The sequence below is a fragment of the Sus scrofa genome, chromosome 1, assembly GCF_000003025.6.
Source record: "Sus scrofa isolate TJ Tabasco breed Duroc chromosome 1, Sscrofa11.1, whole genome shotgun sequence".
Lineage (NCBI taxonomy): Eukaryota > Metazoa > Chordata > Mammalia > Artiodactyla > Suidae > Sus > Sus scrofa.
Window position 1 is genome coordinate 49,590,559 of NC_010443.5, and position 19,260 is coordinate 49,609,818.

At 38.5% G+C, this 19,260-nt stretch overlaps 1 protein-coding gene across 9 annotated transcripts in view; it reads left to right on the forward strand.

Moving 5' to 3' along the window:
• The window catches only part of ADGRB3 (adhesion G protein-coupled receptor B3), a 733,899-nt gene that overhangs the window by 704,674 nt on the left and 9,965 nt on the right, over window positions 1-19,260 (forward strand). For all 9 annotated transcript variants that reach the window (XM_021072848.1, XM_021072838.1, XM_021072869.1 and 6 more), the window contains one exon: window positions 8,788-8,823. In XM_021072848.1, the coding sequence (XP_020928507.1) occupies window positions 8,788-8,823 (36 nt within the window). The remainder of the gene's footprint in view (window positions 1-8,787; window positions 8,824-19,260) is intronic.

Consider the following 19,260-nt stretch of genomic DNA (forward strand, 5'->3'; position numbering starts at 1 on the left):
CTTAGAAATCACAAGGATTTCATCTTGAAAAAGAAGAAAATTCAGGATTCAGACTGAGAATTCAGTTCCTTATTTTCATTCTTTCAAAGAGTTTGATAATTAGTAATTGCTTAGGGTGACCATTTTAGGAAATAGCTGAAAAAGAATATATAGAATGTGGAAATGAATAATAAAAATTAGCATTTATATAGCATCTTTCATTAGCAGGTTCTCAAATCCCCTTAAAAACATGAATTAATTGATCTTCACCCCTCTGTACAATGGTTAAGCTGTTATGCCCCTTGAAGTAAAGTCATTTGTTTGAGGTTACAGAGCAAGTGCCCAGCAAATCTAGGACAGGAATCTTTCTGTCCTGAGCAATTCTATGCTCTCCCAAAGAGACAGTAATGTGCCTGAACATTAGCATGATAGTAGCTTTAAAGTTCATTTAACTCTGGACAGACACTTGGTCTTAGGGAATAAAGACATGATGGATGAAGGCTAGGTATACACAACTAGCAGATTTTAGGGATAGGATGTGGCCATGAAGATAAAGGCTGTGGTGTGCCCTCCTTAATGAGTGGAGTGAGTTGTTAACTCTGCCACACTGTCTCTGCAGCAGGGAAGATGATCTTCTGACAATAAAAGACAAGCAGAAAGAAACCTAGAGTGTCTACATAGAGACTGGGAGAGGCAGTAGCCAGTGAAAGTGAGTGGCCATGTGGATGACATGAGGCTGTAGAAGAATTTGTGTCTGCTGTTCTGAGTGAGGAGGGAGCATCCTACCTGGGAAGCCGGGACAGCGGAGAATGGCCAGATGCCTCAGGATCCTTTCAAGGACATAATAAAAAAGTGTTCAAAGTAATTCAGGAAGTTGCCTCCAGAGGAGTGGGCTATCACAATCTGCCAAGGTGGGAAGTGGTGGGAGGAAGAGAAAGAAGAAGCTAAAAGTACCAGTTGCAGTGTAGAATGCAGTATTGGTGAAGGAGAGTGCAGGCAAGGAGAAGTAAGAGTCAAAGGAGAAAAAAAGAAAGCCCAAGAGTGGGTGAAAGTATTTATTCAAATAAGCAGGAGACAACAAAGCAAGAGCAAGGCTCCCCAACCCTGAAGACAGTGCCAGCAGAAAAGAATCCAACCTCCAGGGGAGCTTGTTCAGCTAACCCTCAATTATTGAATGTAGAAAGTTTAATCAATGCATGGAATTTCTTGGCATAAAAGCATATCCAGCTTTTCTCCCTTCTTAATATTACTTTATTTCTTTCTATCATGTAATATGTTATCTTTCATTTTTCCATATAGTACCCATTCTCAGAATGAACTTGTTAATTCTGAAAATTATAGATTTCCACAATTAAGGATTCATTGCAATATGAATGTGGTAGAATTTCTCACAATGGCTTCAGATCTAGAGGTCTTCTAGTTGCTTTGCTTAAAGTTAGGAAGAATGAAATCATCAGCAGCATTTACGTCATTCACCTTCTGTTAAGCAAAATATGTTGACTGTATAGTATGTATATAAAGCAAAAATTACGAGGTACTTTGGAGCAAGTGGGTAAAAACAGGTATCAGCATTCTCAAGCCATCGAGGACTATGAGATATAGTTTGATATCTTGTATTGTGGTTCTGTTCATTTTAGGAAAAAAATAGATCTGTCAGTGCAAGAAGATAGGTCGGTATTGGTTTTGACTTATTAATTAATGCCTTGTAGCTGGTAGATCTAAATAGGACACATTTCCTCACTCAGAAGTCTTCCCAACTTGTACATGGGTTCAGGGACCCTCTTCCCCAGGTCTCTTTCTGGCTGTGTGAGAAGACTGACTGCTAGGAAATACTTTGAGAGGTGGGAGGCTGGGGAGAAGAAAGATTCTCAGGGTGTTTCTACCCCTTTTTCTTCATTGGGTGCTACCTCCTGTCCCTTTAGCTTCAGTTCCATTTTGCTTCCAGCTTCCAGATCTCTCCATCCCCAGTCTTGTCTCCCTTTGTCTGCCCAGCTTAGCAGAGCCAGTAGCTTCTTCTGTGAATCCCTGGTTTACTTTGTGGTCTCTTATATGGCTTCTCAGCTCCTCCACCATTGGATTCCTATGCGACACTTTGCTTAAATGTAAAGACTTTAAGTGGTTTGTGTTATCCACCTGATATGTCTTGCCTTAGCTTTTCTCATAACTCATCAGAGTTAGATAGTAAATGGCACACCTGATTTTTTAAACAAAGTTTTGCTACTCCAGGTTTCCTGAACATTTAGGTATAAACTTGAAATGATATATCTCAAAACATGCTCAGATAAAGCTCTCTCAATTGATAAATGGGTAAAAAGGGACACCAATCTAGGCTAACATTTTATACACCAGTTTTCCTCTGAGCATGAATTATAGAGCTCTCAGCATAATGGTTTTGAGAGGTAAAATATTTTAGCTATAATGTCCCATTGCAGGTGCCTCCTTTATGGCTGTTGTGAACATCAAATTAGATAATGTATGTATGTGAAAACCTTTTGAAAATTGTAAGGGGCACTTCAGATGTAAGCTTGTGTGATTATTATTTCATTGCCATTATATCTTGAGTATCGGTAAAGACGCTTGAATGCTGGACTAAGTCAAGATTCAGTATATTAGGCAAAATGTTATGGCCATACTTGGGAATTGGCAGACTCCATCACTAACAGAAACCATTATAGAATTGACCATTGTGCAGAAGCATCTTTTTCTTTTTGAAAATTTGTTTCTCATGCAGCTATGGGGAAAGGAAGGCTTACCCTTATTCAGTGTTTAGGTTTTGCTCCTGGGTTAGGGAATTTTGCAGGCATACAAGCAAAATTAGCTCAAATAAGTCATTTTTCAAAATCAATTATTCTTATCTTTCATTTGCACAGATATTTTGAATGGATTTGACACCAAGGCTTTCTCCTTGAGTGGGTTCATTTGCTCAGTCTGCAATAGAAACTTTTAATGGCAGTTAGATTGCCATTTATTAGCCCATAGAATTTATTCCTCACTGTGAATCTGCTAGCGTCTTGTCCAGATTAATTTGCAGAGACACAAACAATGAAGTATTCCCTTAGAGAAATTATTCATCATTCTACAAGATTTTGATATGAAGAGACACCTCTACGCATATCCTTCCTAAGTATTCCTCTGAGTAACCTCATACGTGTGTGGATTTTCTTGCTCTTAAATCATCCTAAAGAATCTTTCCCTCTATTAGTGATAGGCCTGCATTCCTCGAAAGGGTCTTGATCCTCTTGGTTGTCAGTTCATCCATTCAAATTGTTTTCTTGGTGTCTATAGCCCACCTGCTTATCCAAATTCTCCTAGAGTATTCCTGAGCAGAACAATAAAATGAAAGCAAAAAAACGAGTAACATTCTTTTGGATTTGTTTGGCTTCCATAGTGTAGCGCCTTCAGTCTTTCATCAATGACTTTGTGAATGTCTACTATTGGGCCAGGCCCTCTTGGGATATAAAAGTGGCCAAGATATATGTGGATCCTGCCCCTGTGGCAAATAAACTTTATGGAAGAGATAGATGATGAGCTGTTAACAAATGAATAATATGAAAAAGTGTGCTGTACTGGGCAGTAGCCATGGAATGTGACAAAGAGGCTTCTTCAGATAAGGTAGTCTGGGAAGCCTTCTGAAATGCTCTTATGAGGTGAAAAGTTAAGAAGGAACATAGCTTGTGAGGCACCAAAGGGTCAGGGGATATTGCAGGCAAGAGAAATTCCAATTGAAGAGATTCCAAGGTAGGAAAGAGCTTGGAATATTCTCATAGGATTAGAAGACCTGTGTAGCAAAGGACAAGCTTCTCAGGATAGAGTTGGAATGGGAAGAAGAGGCCAGAACCTTGTAAAATAATAGAAGCAAATGAGGACAGTTAAGCAACTGTCATGATCATTTCTTCATCAATCCATCCAACCACCCACCCATCCATCACTTTGATGATTTGGATGGGAAAGAATTAGGATCTGGTGGTAGTGGGAGAGGGCTTAGGACAAATCACAGTTAGCACAGGAGCACAGTTAGGAGGCTACTGAGGTCACCCAGAAAAACAGTAAGAATGCCTTTGACTGTGGAGATAGAGAATAGTGCTCACTTCAAGATGTATTTTGGAGGCAGAATGGATGGCACCTGCTGGTGGATTTGATGTGCAGAATGAGAGGCAGGAAGGGCTGAAGGGTAATTCCTAAGCATCTGCCTTGACTGACTAGATATGCAATATTTCTTGTGATGGGAAAGACATGGGAAGGAAAAGGGTCTTTTCAATTGAAAAGATGGTATTTAAAACCATGGGAATGAATTGTTTCATCCAAGAGAGAATGTGAGAAAAAAAGAAAACTATGGAACTCAATGTTTAGAAGGCAGAGAGATGAGAAAAATCCAGCAAAGGAGACTTGGCAGAGTCACAGCAAATGAGAGTGTGAGGGTGGGGGAAACAAAAGGAAAAGCTGAGAGAGATGAATGTTCTAATGAGGAAGTGATAAACTTCCAAAGCTTCTGAGAATCCAATAAGATGAGGAGAGAAAATTGACCTTGGAAAGCGACCAGATGGAGCTCATCAGAGATCTTGACAAGAAGAATTTTAATGGAATGGTGAGGATAGAATACAAGTTGAGGTGAGTTCTAAGTGGGAAATTAAGAAAAGGAAAGTGCATAGAAGAAACATCATCTATTATGATAAAAGGGATGACTTGTATCAAGTTATTTGGCAACTTGGGGATATATATAGAGAGGGATTTATATCTTCATAAATATGTCTATACCATCCTGGCTTATTTTAAATTTATACATAGCATTTCTTCAATTATCAACATATAAGGAAAAGTATGACTTGGTCACTTTTCTTTGTTGTCTCTCTCTTTTTTTTTTTTTTTTTTTTTTTTGTCTTTTTAGGGCCATACCTACAGCGTATGGAGGTTCCCGGGCTAGGGGTCAAATTAGAGCTGCAGCTACCAGCCTACCCCACAGCCATAGCAACATCAGATCTGAGCTGCATCTGTGACCTACACCACAGAGGTGAAGAGACCCCAAGGTAGGAAAGAGCAGCACCAGATCCTTAACCCACCAAGCAAGACCAGGGATTGAACCTGAATCCTCATGGATACTAGTCGGGTTCGTTACCGCTGAGCCACCGCAGGAACTCTGATTCTCATTTTTTAAACATGTAATCATTTGTTCCAACCACTTTCATACCTTAGAGTAACATTGAAGACAGCTCAGAGGGACGTTTGAATAAACATATAAGTCAGTTGCAGTTTCTACAAAGCTTCAGTGCTTTGAAAGATTTTCCAACACACTGCAAAACAGACTGTGAGGTGGTGAATATTATAATGAGGAAGCAATGAACAGAGTTAACATTCTGGTCCTCCCATGCCATCACAGATTTCCCAATGCAGATACTACTTTAAGATAAAATAGATTTTGCAATGGCAAACCCATTATGGAAGTGCAGTCTGCTACTGTGTTGTTGCATCATGGCTCATCAACTATCCCATGTTAGAATGATTTTAAGTTATTTAACACAAATTATTGTATATTGCCATCAGATTTTTTTCTCTCAAAGAAATACTATATTGATACTTTTTTTCCCCTTTAAGATATATTTGACAAGTAAAAGGTCAACTGCTTGACCTTTCTTTATGCTTACAAAGCATCTTCGTCCCATCGCTGTCAGCCTTGGATTGACTGGATCCTCTGTTATATTTGCTGAGTTCTGGGAACAATCAGAGAACTATCACAGGCATCTTGGCTATAAACTATAACTCACCCCTTGTACCACTGAGCAGTTATTGAATGACAGTGGAGATAACACAGGGTTTGGAGACAGAAGATCAGAGTGTCAATCCCAGCTCATTTTATTACAATTCAGGTGAAGTAGACCAGTTATTTCAATTCCTCTGGTCCTCAATTTTCCTCATTCATAAAAGAGGAATAATGAATAATATTTTCATAACCATCCCACAGGGCAATTACCGTGTTCAAATGTAAAAGCACTTTGTAAACTATAAAAGATGGAAACACTTAGGCTTGTGGGGATGTGAGTAATATGACACAAATCTTAATCTCTTTTGGACTCTAAAAATCTGCCACTTTTTTTCCCACTTTCGATTTTTTGTGTCTTCACTGCTGTTGTTTGCCAGCCCATCCCACTCCCAATATCTTTCAGCTATTTTGATTGAAATCTACTTCATTAGTTCATTTCTTAGTCTAATCCATCAAGGTTGCTAGTTCTGCTGTACTTTTATGTTAGAATGTGATTTTAATCAAATGAAATAGAGGAGGGAAATTTATGGGAGTACATCCATTTTCTTTTCCGTATTTCACATCCACATAGGTGACATCTGCTCTCATAAGAAGAATCTCTCTCCAGTACTCATCTGGAGTTTCCTTTTCTTTTGTTTTTGCTTCCGAAATCTGGAGCTTTCAACAATATGTATTCATCCACGTCTCCAGTTCTTAGGCAACACAGCTTTGCGTTCAGAAATGAAGAGGGCAGCATACAGCTATTAGAAACTTTGCAACAGTTTCAACACGTTTTCAACAGTTTCAACAGTTTTCAACACGTGCAGTGGGCAGGCCTCTTTGCTGGCTAACACTCTTTGTCATAAGGTTCCACTGATTTTCAAATGGAATGCAAAGTGCATGACTAATGCTCTGTAATAACTGCTTAAAACTGTCTCTGTGCTTGAATTTTGCTCAATTACGAAAGAATTTTGCTTAATGTGTACTCACAAAAATGTCCTGCTGAGTCACAGTGCGAGGAAGTGAAGTGTCCAAGGGCAGAAAGGAAACCCCAACAAGTGCTGGAGCTTGGCTTTGATACAGCACAGTCAGATAACAACAGTGGTAGGGAGGTGGCAAAGGAGGGATGGGTTAAATGGCTTCCCACACACGTCTGTCCTTCCAGGATGTCACCTGGGCTGGCCTAGGGCTGGAGAAAAGAAGCAAAGTAAGATGAGCAGGCTGAGTTTCCATCAAAGAAGGCAATCTCTCCTCAGCGCTCTCTTTTTTTTTTTTTTTTTTTTTTTAATTTAGAGCCACACCTGCAGGATATGGAGATTCCCTGTCTAGGGGTCACAGTCAAATCAGAGCTACAGCTGCCAGCCTATGCCACAGCCACAGCAACACCAGATCTGAGCCACATCTTTGACCTACATCACAGCTCACAGCAATATCCTTAACTCACTGAGTGAGGCTAGGGATCGAACCTGCAACCTCATGAATACTAGTTGGGTTCGTTACCACTGAGCTACAACAGGAACTCCTCAGCACTCTTCTTGACTGTACTTGAAGACTCTGTTTTCAATATTAAGCAGCTCCACCAAAATCAAATTATTTCAGAATTTTTAAACTTAAAAAAATGTATTATAGTTGACTCATAATGTTGTGTTAGTTTTAGGCATACAGCAAAGTGAGTCAGTTATACATACACATATATCTATTCTTTTTCAGATTCTTTACCCATGTAAATTATTACAGAGTACTAAGTAGATTTCCCTGTGCTATCAGTAGGTCCTTGTTACTTACCTATTTTATACATAGTAGTGTGTTTTAAAACAGAATCTTTCTTTTGGAAATATCACCTTCTGTTTATTGAAACATGGTTTGAGAAGTTGGTTACATATGAAGGACCCAGTTCTACAGGGACAATTTTAACTCTAGCTGGAGAAATTTAGTCATATTTTCCATTAAACTACATTTGTTCCTTTCTTTCTCTCCTAATTTCCAAGTTACAAGAATCTCTCACCCATCTTGGATGTGATTCCCTGTTAGGTTATTAAACTTTACAGAATAGCTGTTGAGATAGGAAAAGAGGAAAAAATAAAACATAAGTTTGCCCAAAGGTTTATATATTTTCCCAACTGCCTGAATATTATATGTTTTTAATATTTATTAAATTTCCCCGTGTTTCATTCCCACTTCCCTTTTTAAAAAGAAGCCTGCATTAGAAACTTTTGATCTCTAGTAATTTGGTATTCTCTTTCTGTATTTATCAGATATTTCCTTCTGTACCTAATCATTCTAAGAATCCCATGACTACTTAGAGCCGATGTTAAGAATACCTTCCCTACACTAATATTTTTGGTCATATTTATTTCATTTTAATTGTATTTCCTGATTTTTATAAAGGCCTATTTGTCTATAACTAGATTTGGGAACTGTTTAACAGAGTCAGAGGCATAGTGTGGTATTTACACCTCCATCTATATCTGACAGGGTGTAGACTGTTTGATATTTGTTTTACTAAATTAGAATAAATACTTCAGTCCCTAAGTACCAGCAGGGAGAAGGACTTCCCTGTACTGGAGGACTACCAAATACCAAAAAAAAATTTGTGGGTGACTTACATAGAACTTTGGAATGTAGACAGCGAGTCAGATAAAATTTGGTAGAAATAAGGCTGCAGAGGGGCAGGGGTGGTCTTGAGATGGTTACATGATTTTCCTACACAGATTTCAACCCTCTGTTGATAAAATGGTTTGCTATAGCAAACCTAAAGTTTCCTTCCAGATTGAACGTTTTACATGAATTTTCACCTAAAAATTTCTCCTCATTGAAAAAATTAGAGTTAAGTAGCCGAGATGAGAAATATATTGCATGTTTAATTCTTCAATTTTAAAGGAAGTCCCAAGTGAAAATGGAATAATGTAGATGGAAAAGTTTTAAATCATAAAAATTTTCACAGATTCTTATGTGAAGGATTTACTTATAACACAAAGAAGCAGGACTATCTTATTGGAAACAGTGATTTTCATTTTACTTGAATGACTAAACATAACTTATTCATTTTTCTTTTTTTAAAAAATACCTAACAGAGAAGAAAATCACGATATTCAGACCTTGACTTTGAGGTAAGTGTCTAAGAATTATTTTTATAATTTTACTTACTTAAATTCAAAATTTGAGAGAATTACTTAAACATATTACTCTGTGCAGCTATGTAGGGGTTCTGCCTCTTCGTGCGTGCGTGTGTGTGTGTGTGTGTGTGTGTGTAGGGCTGCACCCATGGCATATGGAAGCTCCCAGGCTAGGGGTCAAATTGGAGCTACAGCTGCTGACCTACGCCACAGCCACAGCAACACAGGATCTGAGCCACATCTGTGACCTACACCACAGCTCACGGCAATGCCAGATCCTTAATCTACCGAGCGAGCCCAGGATCAAACCCATGTCCTCATGGATAACAGTCAGGTTCATTACCACTGAGCCATGACGGGAACTCTGGGGTTCTACTTTTTTAATTAAAGGAAAAGTCAAAGATTTTTAATTAAAATCCATGCTGTATAACTAGTTATGAAAAAAAATTCAGTTGTACTTGCTTTAAATGTATGCTAAGACTGAGATTTTCCAGGCAAGTAAGGAATCCATTTCATAAATGCTGCAATAAGCAGGCAATTGATGGTGAGAGTTGAACTTTGTCAATCTGTATACCTCCCTCAGTTTGTTGGGAGGTAGGAATTTCAGTTTCTTGATTTTTCATGCTTAAAACTATTGTGTTTGTTTGACTTCAGTGATGACATGAAGAGAGCCTGTGAGTGGGCTTCGGCTGGGTAGATAGGCTTCCTCAGTTCTAACTTGCCTTGTGTCCTGATTCTGTTATATAGGCTCCTTGTGGTACATTCCAGACTCTTTTTTCCAATAGCAAGTGTTGGTTCAATGTGCTCCTGTGTTTGGTAAATACCTTTTCATAGATATAAACAAGATGAAGATGTTCATTTTCCAATTTACATTGAATTTATATTGATGCTGTAATATTGATGGCAGAAATTACTGAAATCATAGCATTTGAGCAGCTTATGCTAAGCACAAAACTAATGATGTCTGAGTGTCACATAAAATGCACTTATGCATCTTGATAATTGGATATGATTCATAGCCTGCTGATATAATTGGATATAATACATTATAAATTTCTCCAGCATATTTGTACTGTTGTGATGCTTACCTAGAATTCAATACTCTTAGTTATAGTCCTAAAATTACCACAGCCTCTCAGAACATGGAACTCATAATTCCATTGTTTCATTTATGTAGATGAGCACTGTAACTCAGTAATGCATATGAAGTATCAAAAATGAGCAATTGCGTTTACTTACTGCAATGGTATGCAAGCCCGGATTTTACCTTGAATAGAGTCTAAGGAGAACTAGTCTTTTTAAGCCATATTTCAATAATATTTGGTCAGGATGCAAAGTAATGATAATGAATCTGGCCTCAGTGATGATTTGGCTTAATTGTAGTAACCTGGCATAGGACCAACATTTCATTATATTTTAAGTTTTTTTAGGGTAGAAGTATCAAGACTATAAATTCAAAGAGAAAATAAGCAAAAATCTTAGATTCTTTAGTGCAGTTTAAGGTACAGATATTTTACATTTTTTCTATTAATTCTATTAATTCTTTGGGTAGCCAAAATAGAGGAGATATACACACACACATACACACACATATAGTTCTGAAACCAATCAATTATGTCAGTACCAAGGGAAGGAGATGGGAATTAACCCACTAGGCATCAGAGATAAAATATAGTAAAAACCTAGGTCTAAAATTAAGCCTCAGTGCAAGCAACTAAAGTTATATAACTGCAAATGCTGAAAAGAAATCTAATCATACTGTGTCATTTGGAGCATTAGAAAAACTGTTCTTTGTTGGTTTTTTTTGTTTGTTTGTTTGTTTTTGTATATTCTCTATGGCAACTGGTAACAGAGTCCTTAAGCTGGTACTTCTTCCTGTGCTTGGTATTCCAACATATAACCAGGGTATTAGCAAAATATGTGCTGACAATGGAAAGGAGTTGCAACTAAGCAACGCTGGATATTTTCTTGTGCTCTTTAATTGCTGTAGTTATTGTATGATTGCTGTAGGTGTCAAAATCTGCTAGAAAGTCTTTGAGATTTTTTTAACAAATTGTTTAGTACTGTTCTCCTTAGTCTATGTGCAGCTAAAGTTGTATAGCAAATATCTCATCCATGAGGTTCAGAAACATCATTGCCAATTGGGGAAATAACTATTAAAAAATAAGATAAAATAAAATAAAAAAGAAACATCACTGCCAGATTTAAATGCTGATGAATTTTAATGCAATTTATCTGTCCTTTATGGATGATCCCTGAGGAAGGGTTCAGGTTGTCCCCTCCCCATTTTAATTCAGGCTGGATAAATTAAATATGTTTATGTTAAGCTTTCTGATAACCCCCCACCCTGCCCCCTCTATCCTTACCACATAGTGTCATTTTGCCACTGATAGATAATCTTAGCTTCCTGGACTGCTGAAAGCATCTTCCCTTCAGGCTTTGGCCTCCCACACTCCCCAGAATCTATACATGATAGCAATATTATCTTAACTCACATATCCATAAAACCCTGTGGGTAAATATCAGACCTGGGGAAGAGCCCTTTCATGTAGCCAATCTCCAAGACAACACTGAGTAAAGAGGGCAGAGAGTTGATTGGTCATAAAATAGTGGAAAATGGATTCTTACTTTCTGGAAAGTACACAGAAAATACGGTAGTGATAATCCTATATGTTCTGTGTCCACATCACTTACTGGATTTATATTCCCAGCTCCAAACAGAAATCGGGTACATTGTAAGCATCCAATAACTTTTTGTTGACTGCATGATGAAAATTTGTATTTTTAATCCAGTTTGCTTTAATAAAAAATTATCAGGAGTTCCCGTCGTGGCGCAGTGGTTAACGAATCCGACTAGGAACCATGAGGTTGCGGGTTCGGTCCCTGCCCTTGCTCAGTGGGTTAACGATCTGGCGTTGCCGTGAGCTGTGGTGTAGGTCACAGACGCGGCTCGGATCCCGCGTTGCTGTGGCTCTGGCGTAGGCCGGTGGCTACAGCTCCGATTCAACCCCTAGCCTGGGAACCTCCATATGCCTTGGGAGCGGCCCAAGAAATAGCAACAACAGCAACAACAACAACAACAGACAAAAAGACAAAAGACAAAAGACAAAAGACAAAAAAAAAAAATTATCAAATACTGAGTTGGGGCAAAGAGTATACCGAAAATGAACACTATGGAGGTAACACCTCAAAGATAGTCATATTGGACTTCAAAGATATCCATGTCATATATAATTCAAGGAGCTAGACATGGCAGGTAGAAATTCCCAGAGGAAGAAAAGTCATGGAGGTTGGCTGAGTGTAGTGTGTGCAAGGAATAAGAAGCAAGTCAGAATTTGCCATAGAATTGGATCTATGTAAGGAAAGAACAGACAGAGGAGATTATTTAGAAACTATATAGTGAAGGGCTTGTACCCCATGGGAAGAAATTTTACCTAATTTGTTGCTAAATGCTCCTAAGGTTTTTCTGGGTTTTTGTTTGTTTTTAGTGAGCAATTTTTTTAACTCTGATCTGGGCTTTAGAAAGATGAATATGGCAGTAATAATAATAAGATATTGTAGTTTATATAGTAAATGAGGAAATTGGAATGCAAATTAGGGAGAGACTGGTACAGGAAAGAAGAAATAAGGACCTATTTCCTAGATGTAGTAAAAGAGAAAGTGGATAAAGGGACCCTGCAGAGTCAAGATCCCTGAGCCTAGGACAAAAGGGGAGCAGAAGAAAGAGGGCTCTGCAGGTCTGAGCCTGAGTTTCCACTAGCACCATGGACAGATCCAGGGACGTCAAGGAGACTTCTAGCTAGGAGGAGTTGCATTTTAATACTTTGAGGATTATGGTGTATAACAAGACTTTAAATAAAAAATATTTGGCAGATGGTTTAAATTGTCTGTCTTGGAGTGAGGCCAAAGCTCAAGGAATTCTTAGGAATGCAATTACAAACCTCCATTCTGAAACTGTAATAGACGTTGTTATCCTTTCCATGTTAAAAAATATATGAAGAGAGGTATTTACTATGTATCTCCTCTTGCAAAAACATGAGTGTAAACCTTGTCACATTCTTCTAAGAGAATCATGCAGCCTCTTAAACATACCTTAGAATGTTCCTTCGAAGTTCATAATGAGCCCACACACACCTAGTAAACCTATGTTACTCAAACTGGGCAGAGGCAGTAGTAGGCAAAGGGCACAAGACAGCACAGACCAAGGGTAGTCATGACCTATCTTTGTGGGGACTTGATTTTATTAGAAGATTTGGGGGAACATGGTCAAGTAAGAGAAAATATTATTTTATGTTAACTTTTATCACTATAAACACAGTTAAGCTTTGACACAGAAGATAAAATTTATATTAATTTCTAAATTCAAAGCATACAATTTCTAAGAAACGTCTTGTTCATAAAAGGTCCCTTCCTGCTTTGCCCCCAACCCCAGCAGTGGGTGCATTCTATTAGGCAATCAGCACATTTGAGGAGGAAAAGTTTGAGGACTGCAAACTTTGCTATATCAATTTCTTCTATCTTGCTAAATTTAAAATGTTGCAAAATTATTTATTTGCAGCCAGGTATACCCTTGAGTGACAGTGACAAAATACTATATATATATATATACACCTAATTCAGTTTTTTTTTTTTTTTTCAGAGACTTTCTCTAGTTTCTTTTAAGCCCTGGGTACAGTTATTCAAATAGAAACCTTTGAAATGTAAATAGACACTGTAATGTCAGACAGTTCAAGTGGCTACAGGTTCTGTCCTGTGGATCCTTTGGGACTCTGGCCAAAGAACAGCCCATAAATCTCCTCTTCCCACAGTGTTGCTTTAAGAGTCAAGCTTAGGAGTTCCTGTTGTGGCTCAGCAGCTTAAAAACCCAACATAGTCTTCCCTGAGGATGTGGGTTCAGTCCCAGGTCTCACTTAGTGGGCTAAGGATTTGGCATTGCCACAAGTTGCAGCATAGTTCACAGATGTGGCTCTGATATGGTGTTGCCATGGCTGTGGCTGTGGCTGTTGTGGTGTAGGCTGGCTGCTGCAGCTCTGATTCAACTCCTAGCCCAGGAACTTCCATATGCTGCAGGTGTGACCATAAAAAAAGAGTCAAGATTAATTCCTGCAGTATGTGTCGCTTCCTTAACATGAGTTTTTTTGTTGTTGTTTTTTGTTTGTTTGTTTGTTTATTTTCCCACTGTATAACAAGGGGATCAAGTTATCCTTACATGTATACATTACAATTACATTTTTCCCCACCCTTTGTTCTGTTGCAACATGAGTATCTAGACATAGTTCTCAATGCTACTCAGTAGGATCTCCTTGTAAATCTATTCTAAGTTGTGTCTGATAAGCCCAAGCTCCCCATCCCTCCCACTCCCTCCCCCTCCCATCAGGCAGCCACAAGTCTTTTCTCCAAGTCCATGATTTTCTTTTCTGAGGAGATGTTTATTTGTGCTGGATATTAGATTCCAGTTATAAGTGATATCATATGGTATTTGTCTTTGTCTTTCTGGCTCATTTCACTCAGTATGAGATTCTCTAGTCCCATCCGTGTTGCTGCAAATGGCATTATGTCATTCTTTTTTACGGCTGAGTAGTATTCCATTGTGTATATATATCACATCTTCCGAATCCAATCATCTGTCATGGACATTTGGGTTGTTTCCATGTCCTGGCTATTGTGAATAGAGCTGCAATGAACATGCGGGTGCATGTGTCTCTTTTAAGTAGAGTTTCGTCCGGATAGATGCGGGGTCATATGGAAGTTCTATGTATAGATTTCTAAGGTATCTCCAAACTGTTCTCCATAGTGGCTGTACCAGTTTACATTCCCACCAACAGTGCAGGAGGGTTCCCTTTCCTCCACACCCCCTCCAGCACTTGTTATTTGTGGACTTATTAATGATGGCCATTCTGACTGGTGTGAGGTCCTTAACATGAGTTTTAACATCACTTCAGACTGGTGTTCAACAGCCCACTCTGGATTGAAGACACCTATGCAGAACAGTAAGAAGAAGAAAGATAACCCTAGTTTTATACTAGTAAATATGGACAATGGCAGGAGAGATGCATAAACTCCCAAGGCTAGAAAAGGTAATTCAGGCCAAGCGATTTCTAATTCCTATCAGCATATTATTTCCCAGTCCCTTCATCTAAAGTTTATAGTCAGAAAAAGGTGGGGAATCTCCCAACAGTGTCTTTCAGTTTATAGAAGTTTATGTATAGTAATGCCCATCTTATCTGTAATTCAGATTTAAAGAGATCCCAACTCTATGATTCACATTTCTGAATTTGGAAGAGAAAAGCTTCAAATGGTTTGTTTCCAACCCACCCTTTATAAGTCACTTGTATGGGAAATAGAAAACAAGAGGAGCTGAAAAGAGAGGCAGGGTTCCTGTCTGAGGCCAGTAAAATGAGTCTTCTTTCCAGTGAGAAGATGTCTTGACTAGAAGGAGAGGAGGCAAGATGTATGTTGGCCTTCCCTGTTGCAGGCACCTCACTGGCCTATATGTCTGTGACATCTCATTTATTTATTTCATTTATTCTTACACATTTGTTGAGCACCAGCTGAATGCCAAATACCAGCTAGGTGTCAGGGATACAAAGTCACTGCCAACGAGACACGATATGGAGACCAGCCATTCAAACCAGAATTTTAGTACCATGAGACTGTTCTAGGATGCCCAATAGCCACAGAAGTTATGGGCTTTCTCAGAAAGCCCCTCATTCACCCTAGATTGTTTCATTTCCTTTTCTATCTGAATCCTGAGGTGACATAAACACAAACTTGAATACTCTGATAAAGGATGCCCCCTGAGACTGCAGGATCCATCTAAGACAGCAGCATGCAGAGAACCAACTTGGGTTCAGAATGTTCCAGCCTCTGGCCACCTGTATGATCTGGGAGCTTTCTTTATGCAATCTCTCCACCTGAGTCTCCTAATCAGTCAAGTGCAATAATGACCACTACCTCCCAGTGTTATTGTGAGGATTGGGAAAAATAATAACAGCTACTATTCTTAAGTGGCTCTTATCTGTGTGCTCTTGTGATAAGTAATTTATAGCCTTTTTTAAAAATCTTCAAAACAACCTTACAAGCTTATCCTGACTGCTAAAATGTGGCTAGAGGGAGATTGGACAACAACTCAAAAGCCAAGGAACTGTATCTAAATCCAAGTTTATCCAGACCTAGAGCCAAAAGATTCAACATGTCCCAAGTATTTAATTGAGGAGGTTGCCTGGGATATAGTAGGTGCTCAAGACATGAAGTTAGGAGTTCCCACTGTGGTGCAGCGAAAATGAATCTGACTAGGAACCATGAGGTTGTGGGTTCAATCCCTCGAATCATTGGGTTAAAGATCTGGCGTTTCGGTGAGCTGTGGTGTAGGTTGCAGATGTATAGGATCTGGTGTTGCTGTGGCTGTGGCATAGGCCAGCAGCTAAAGCTGGGATTCAACCCTTAGCCTGGGAACCTCCATATGTCACAGGTGTGGCCCTAAAAGGACAAAGAAAAAAAAAAAGACGTGAAGTTAATTTACATCCTAATTTTTCTAAAACACGTGAAATTTCATGCAAGAACTTTACAACTTATCATTTTTTTCTCTAATTTCAACAATTAAAAGGCTGCAAAGTCTGCCTTCCTTGAGTTACACATATACAAAATGAAAGATAAGAGTCCTATAAAATAAGAAATTAGGATGCACTATTTTTGCACAGGTAGGTAGGTTCCTGGTCCTCTCAGGATAGGGCTTCAACGTACCTTCAAAAAGGCTGAGTGATAATAACTGGAGTGGAAGGGAACATTACCCACCATTTATCTTTATTGCAAAATATGCCTGTAATAATTGGTAGGCATTATAACTGGAGGAATCTGATTTTATATGTATTTCCTATTAGAATATATTTGATTATTTATATAGAAAATTCACGTGAATTACAGTTTTGTCACAGAAATCAATTTCTTTGATGTTTAAGTCACAAAAGAAAGAAAAAGATAAGGAGATAAACCCTAATGTCAGTAAAAAAAAAAAAAAATCCAAATTCTAAAAATAGCCATCAAAATGGACCAGAAAGATTTATAAGCATGAAAACTTCTAATTAGGTGATTAAAATTATCAAAGGCATGGCTGCTTCAAAAAATAATTATTTAGGCAAGTAAATAAATAAGCAGAAACCTTTATTACTTGTGAAAACTAAAACTACAGCTAAGTTTTTACCTCAGAACAAGGCTGGGTTAGAACCCTCCAATACTCACTGTGATGCTGGCTTTCTTGTCAATGGAACCTGCCCCACTAAAAAAGATGAAATATATAATTGAGTCTGAGGACAAGAAGGAGTCATGCATGGAAGCTCAAACTGAGCCCGTGACAGAAACATGAGTGTTCCATTGGCGGCCCTAATATGGTACTCCTCTCAAAACCAGCAGGCCATCATTGCTATGGTGATTTCTGACTGTCCCAAGGAGGCAATTTCAAACTACAATGATTATTTGGCATGAGAATGTATTTGCAATTAATATTTCCTTGTAGGAAGGACCCACGATTTCAGCATCTAAATTTTCCATTTGTTTTTAAATGTATTTCAGGGTCCTTGAGCTTTCTTTTCTTGTTCAGAGTAGCTTTTCATGAACTTATGGAGGACATTGCAGATTGCCCTTTTGGTTATATAGCATTGATGTCCCATATATATGTATGAATGTGTGTGTATATATATATATATTTTTTTTTTTCTGAGAATGTCAACAATCCAAGTCCTCAAAATAAAATCCACCCAGTTCAGAATCAGGTGCTGCCCATTCAAACAGAATGCAACCTAAAACTCCAGTCAGTTAATGGATCCTCATTTCCATGGGATTTGTTTTGACACTTTTTGTTTTGTTAAGTATACTTTATCCATTAGAGATATTTGGTTACAAGAGAGAGATAGAGAGTGACTTTGGCCGGCAGACAAAATAAAACTTTGTTGGAAGGATATGGAAAAATTCACTTTTTGGCAGGGGATGGTAAGGACCTCGACTGACATTTCCCCAGTGTAAAGTCAAAATCCTCTTATAAGATGAAAGAGAAGTAGAGACGACCCAGACAAACTCATCACACAGCCACCTTAGAGCGGGCAAGCTATTCCAATAATATCAACTATGGTAGAAGAGAATGAGTCCTTTTCTTTGGAAAGTAATGTTCTCCTTGAGGAAATGGGATTTGGGCATAAGATTAAAAATTGGACTAGGAATTCTCTACATTTTATGAAATGGAAGAAAGAGAACAAACAGGATGCAGAGATAAATGATTTGAGAATTTGCAACTTAAAAATGAATATGCAATGAATTGGAAATCTGCTTCACTTGGATTTATCTCAGCAAATTTCCTTATCACCTACTCCCATAACGACACCACTTATTTCCTTATCATAGTCGAATTTGACTTGTATTTGAGTTACTGTGTGATTAGTGCCTATGTCTTCCATTATACCTCAAGCAATAAAAGGGCAGGAACTCCACCAGATTTTGTGCACGTTGTTACTCCAGCACCTAGCTCAATATGTGATGTTCATGAATATGTATTAACTGACAGAATGAAATTATCTTTAGAGAAATGTCAGTAGTATGACATCACTGCTACTGCAACCCAGCACAAAGTAACTGTGTGGTAAGATTCATTATCATGAAAAACAGTATCAGTAAGTTAGAACCAGAGTCGATATTCTGACAACTGTAATTTTTTCACAAAAATGTGCTTGTGACACAAATCCATATTTTAATCAGTGTCTTAGGACCTGGTGCTGCCGGGGGAATATTTGCCTCCCCAAGGATACCAAGTACTACTTTGTTGGTCAGCTACTTGATCCTCAAAAGTCTTCCTTTGTGCTTATGCAAATCCTCCCTCTCATCAGTCTCCATCAGCTATCACTCGTCAAGTTATGTTTGCCTAGTGTTTCTCAGTGAATCCTACAAATCTGTTTCTTGTACTCTCCCCCAAACTGATGGGGAAGTTAAGCACTCTTTAGCCACATACTGTGTTTCATGTTCCTGTCACAAGGGATGGTGCCACATTCCTATCCTCCCGACCTGACTCATCAACAGCAAACTCCTGGAGCTAAGAGAAGCCAAGATGGAAATAATCTGCCTTTCAGTCTTCAGCAAGACTTTATACTTCTCTCTTATAAAAGTAGGCTAGTGAAAATAGAAGAATTAGCTAGACAAAGTATTGCCTGAATTCCATGTCATTAAATATAGGAAATTAAATTTGGCAAAAAAGAGAATAAGGCTTTTTTTCCCCTCTCTTTATGGCTGCCTCTGTAGCATGTGGAAGTTCTCAGGTTAGAGGTCGAATTGGAGCTGCATCTGCCAGCCTACGCCACAGACACAGCAACGCCAGATCTGAGCTGCATCTTCAATCTCCTCCACAGCTTGCAACAATGCTAGATCCTTAAAGCACTGAGGAAGGCCAGG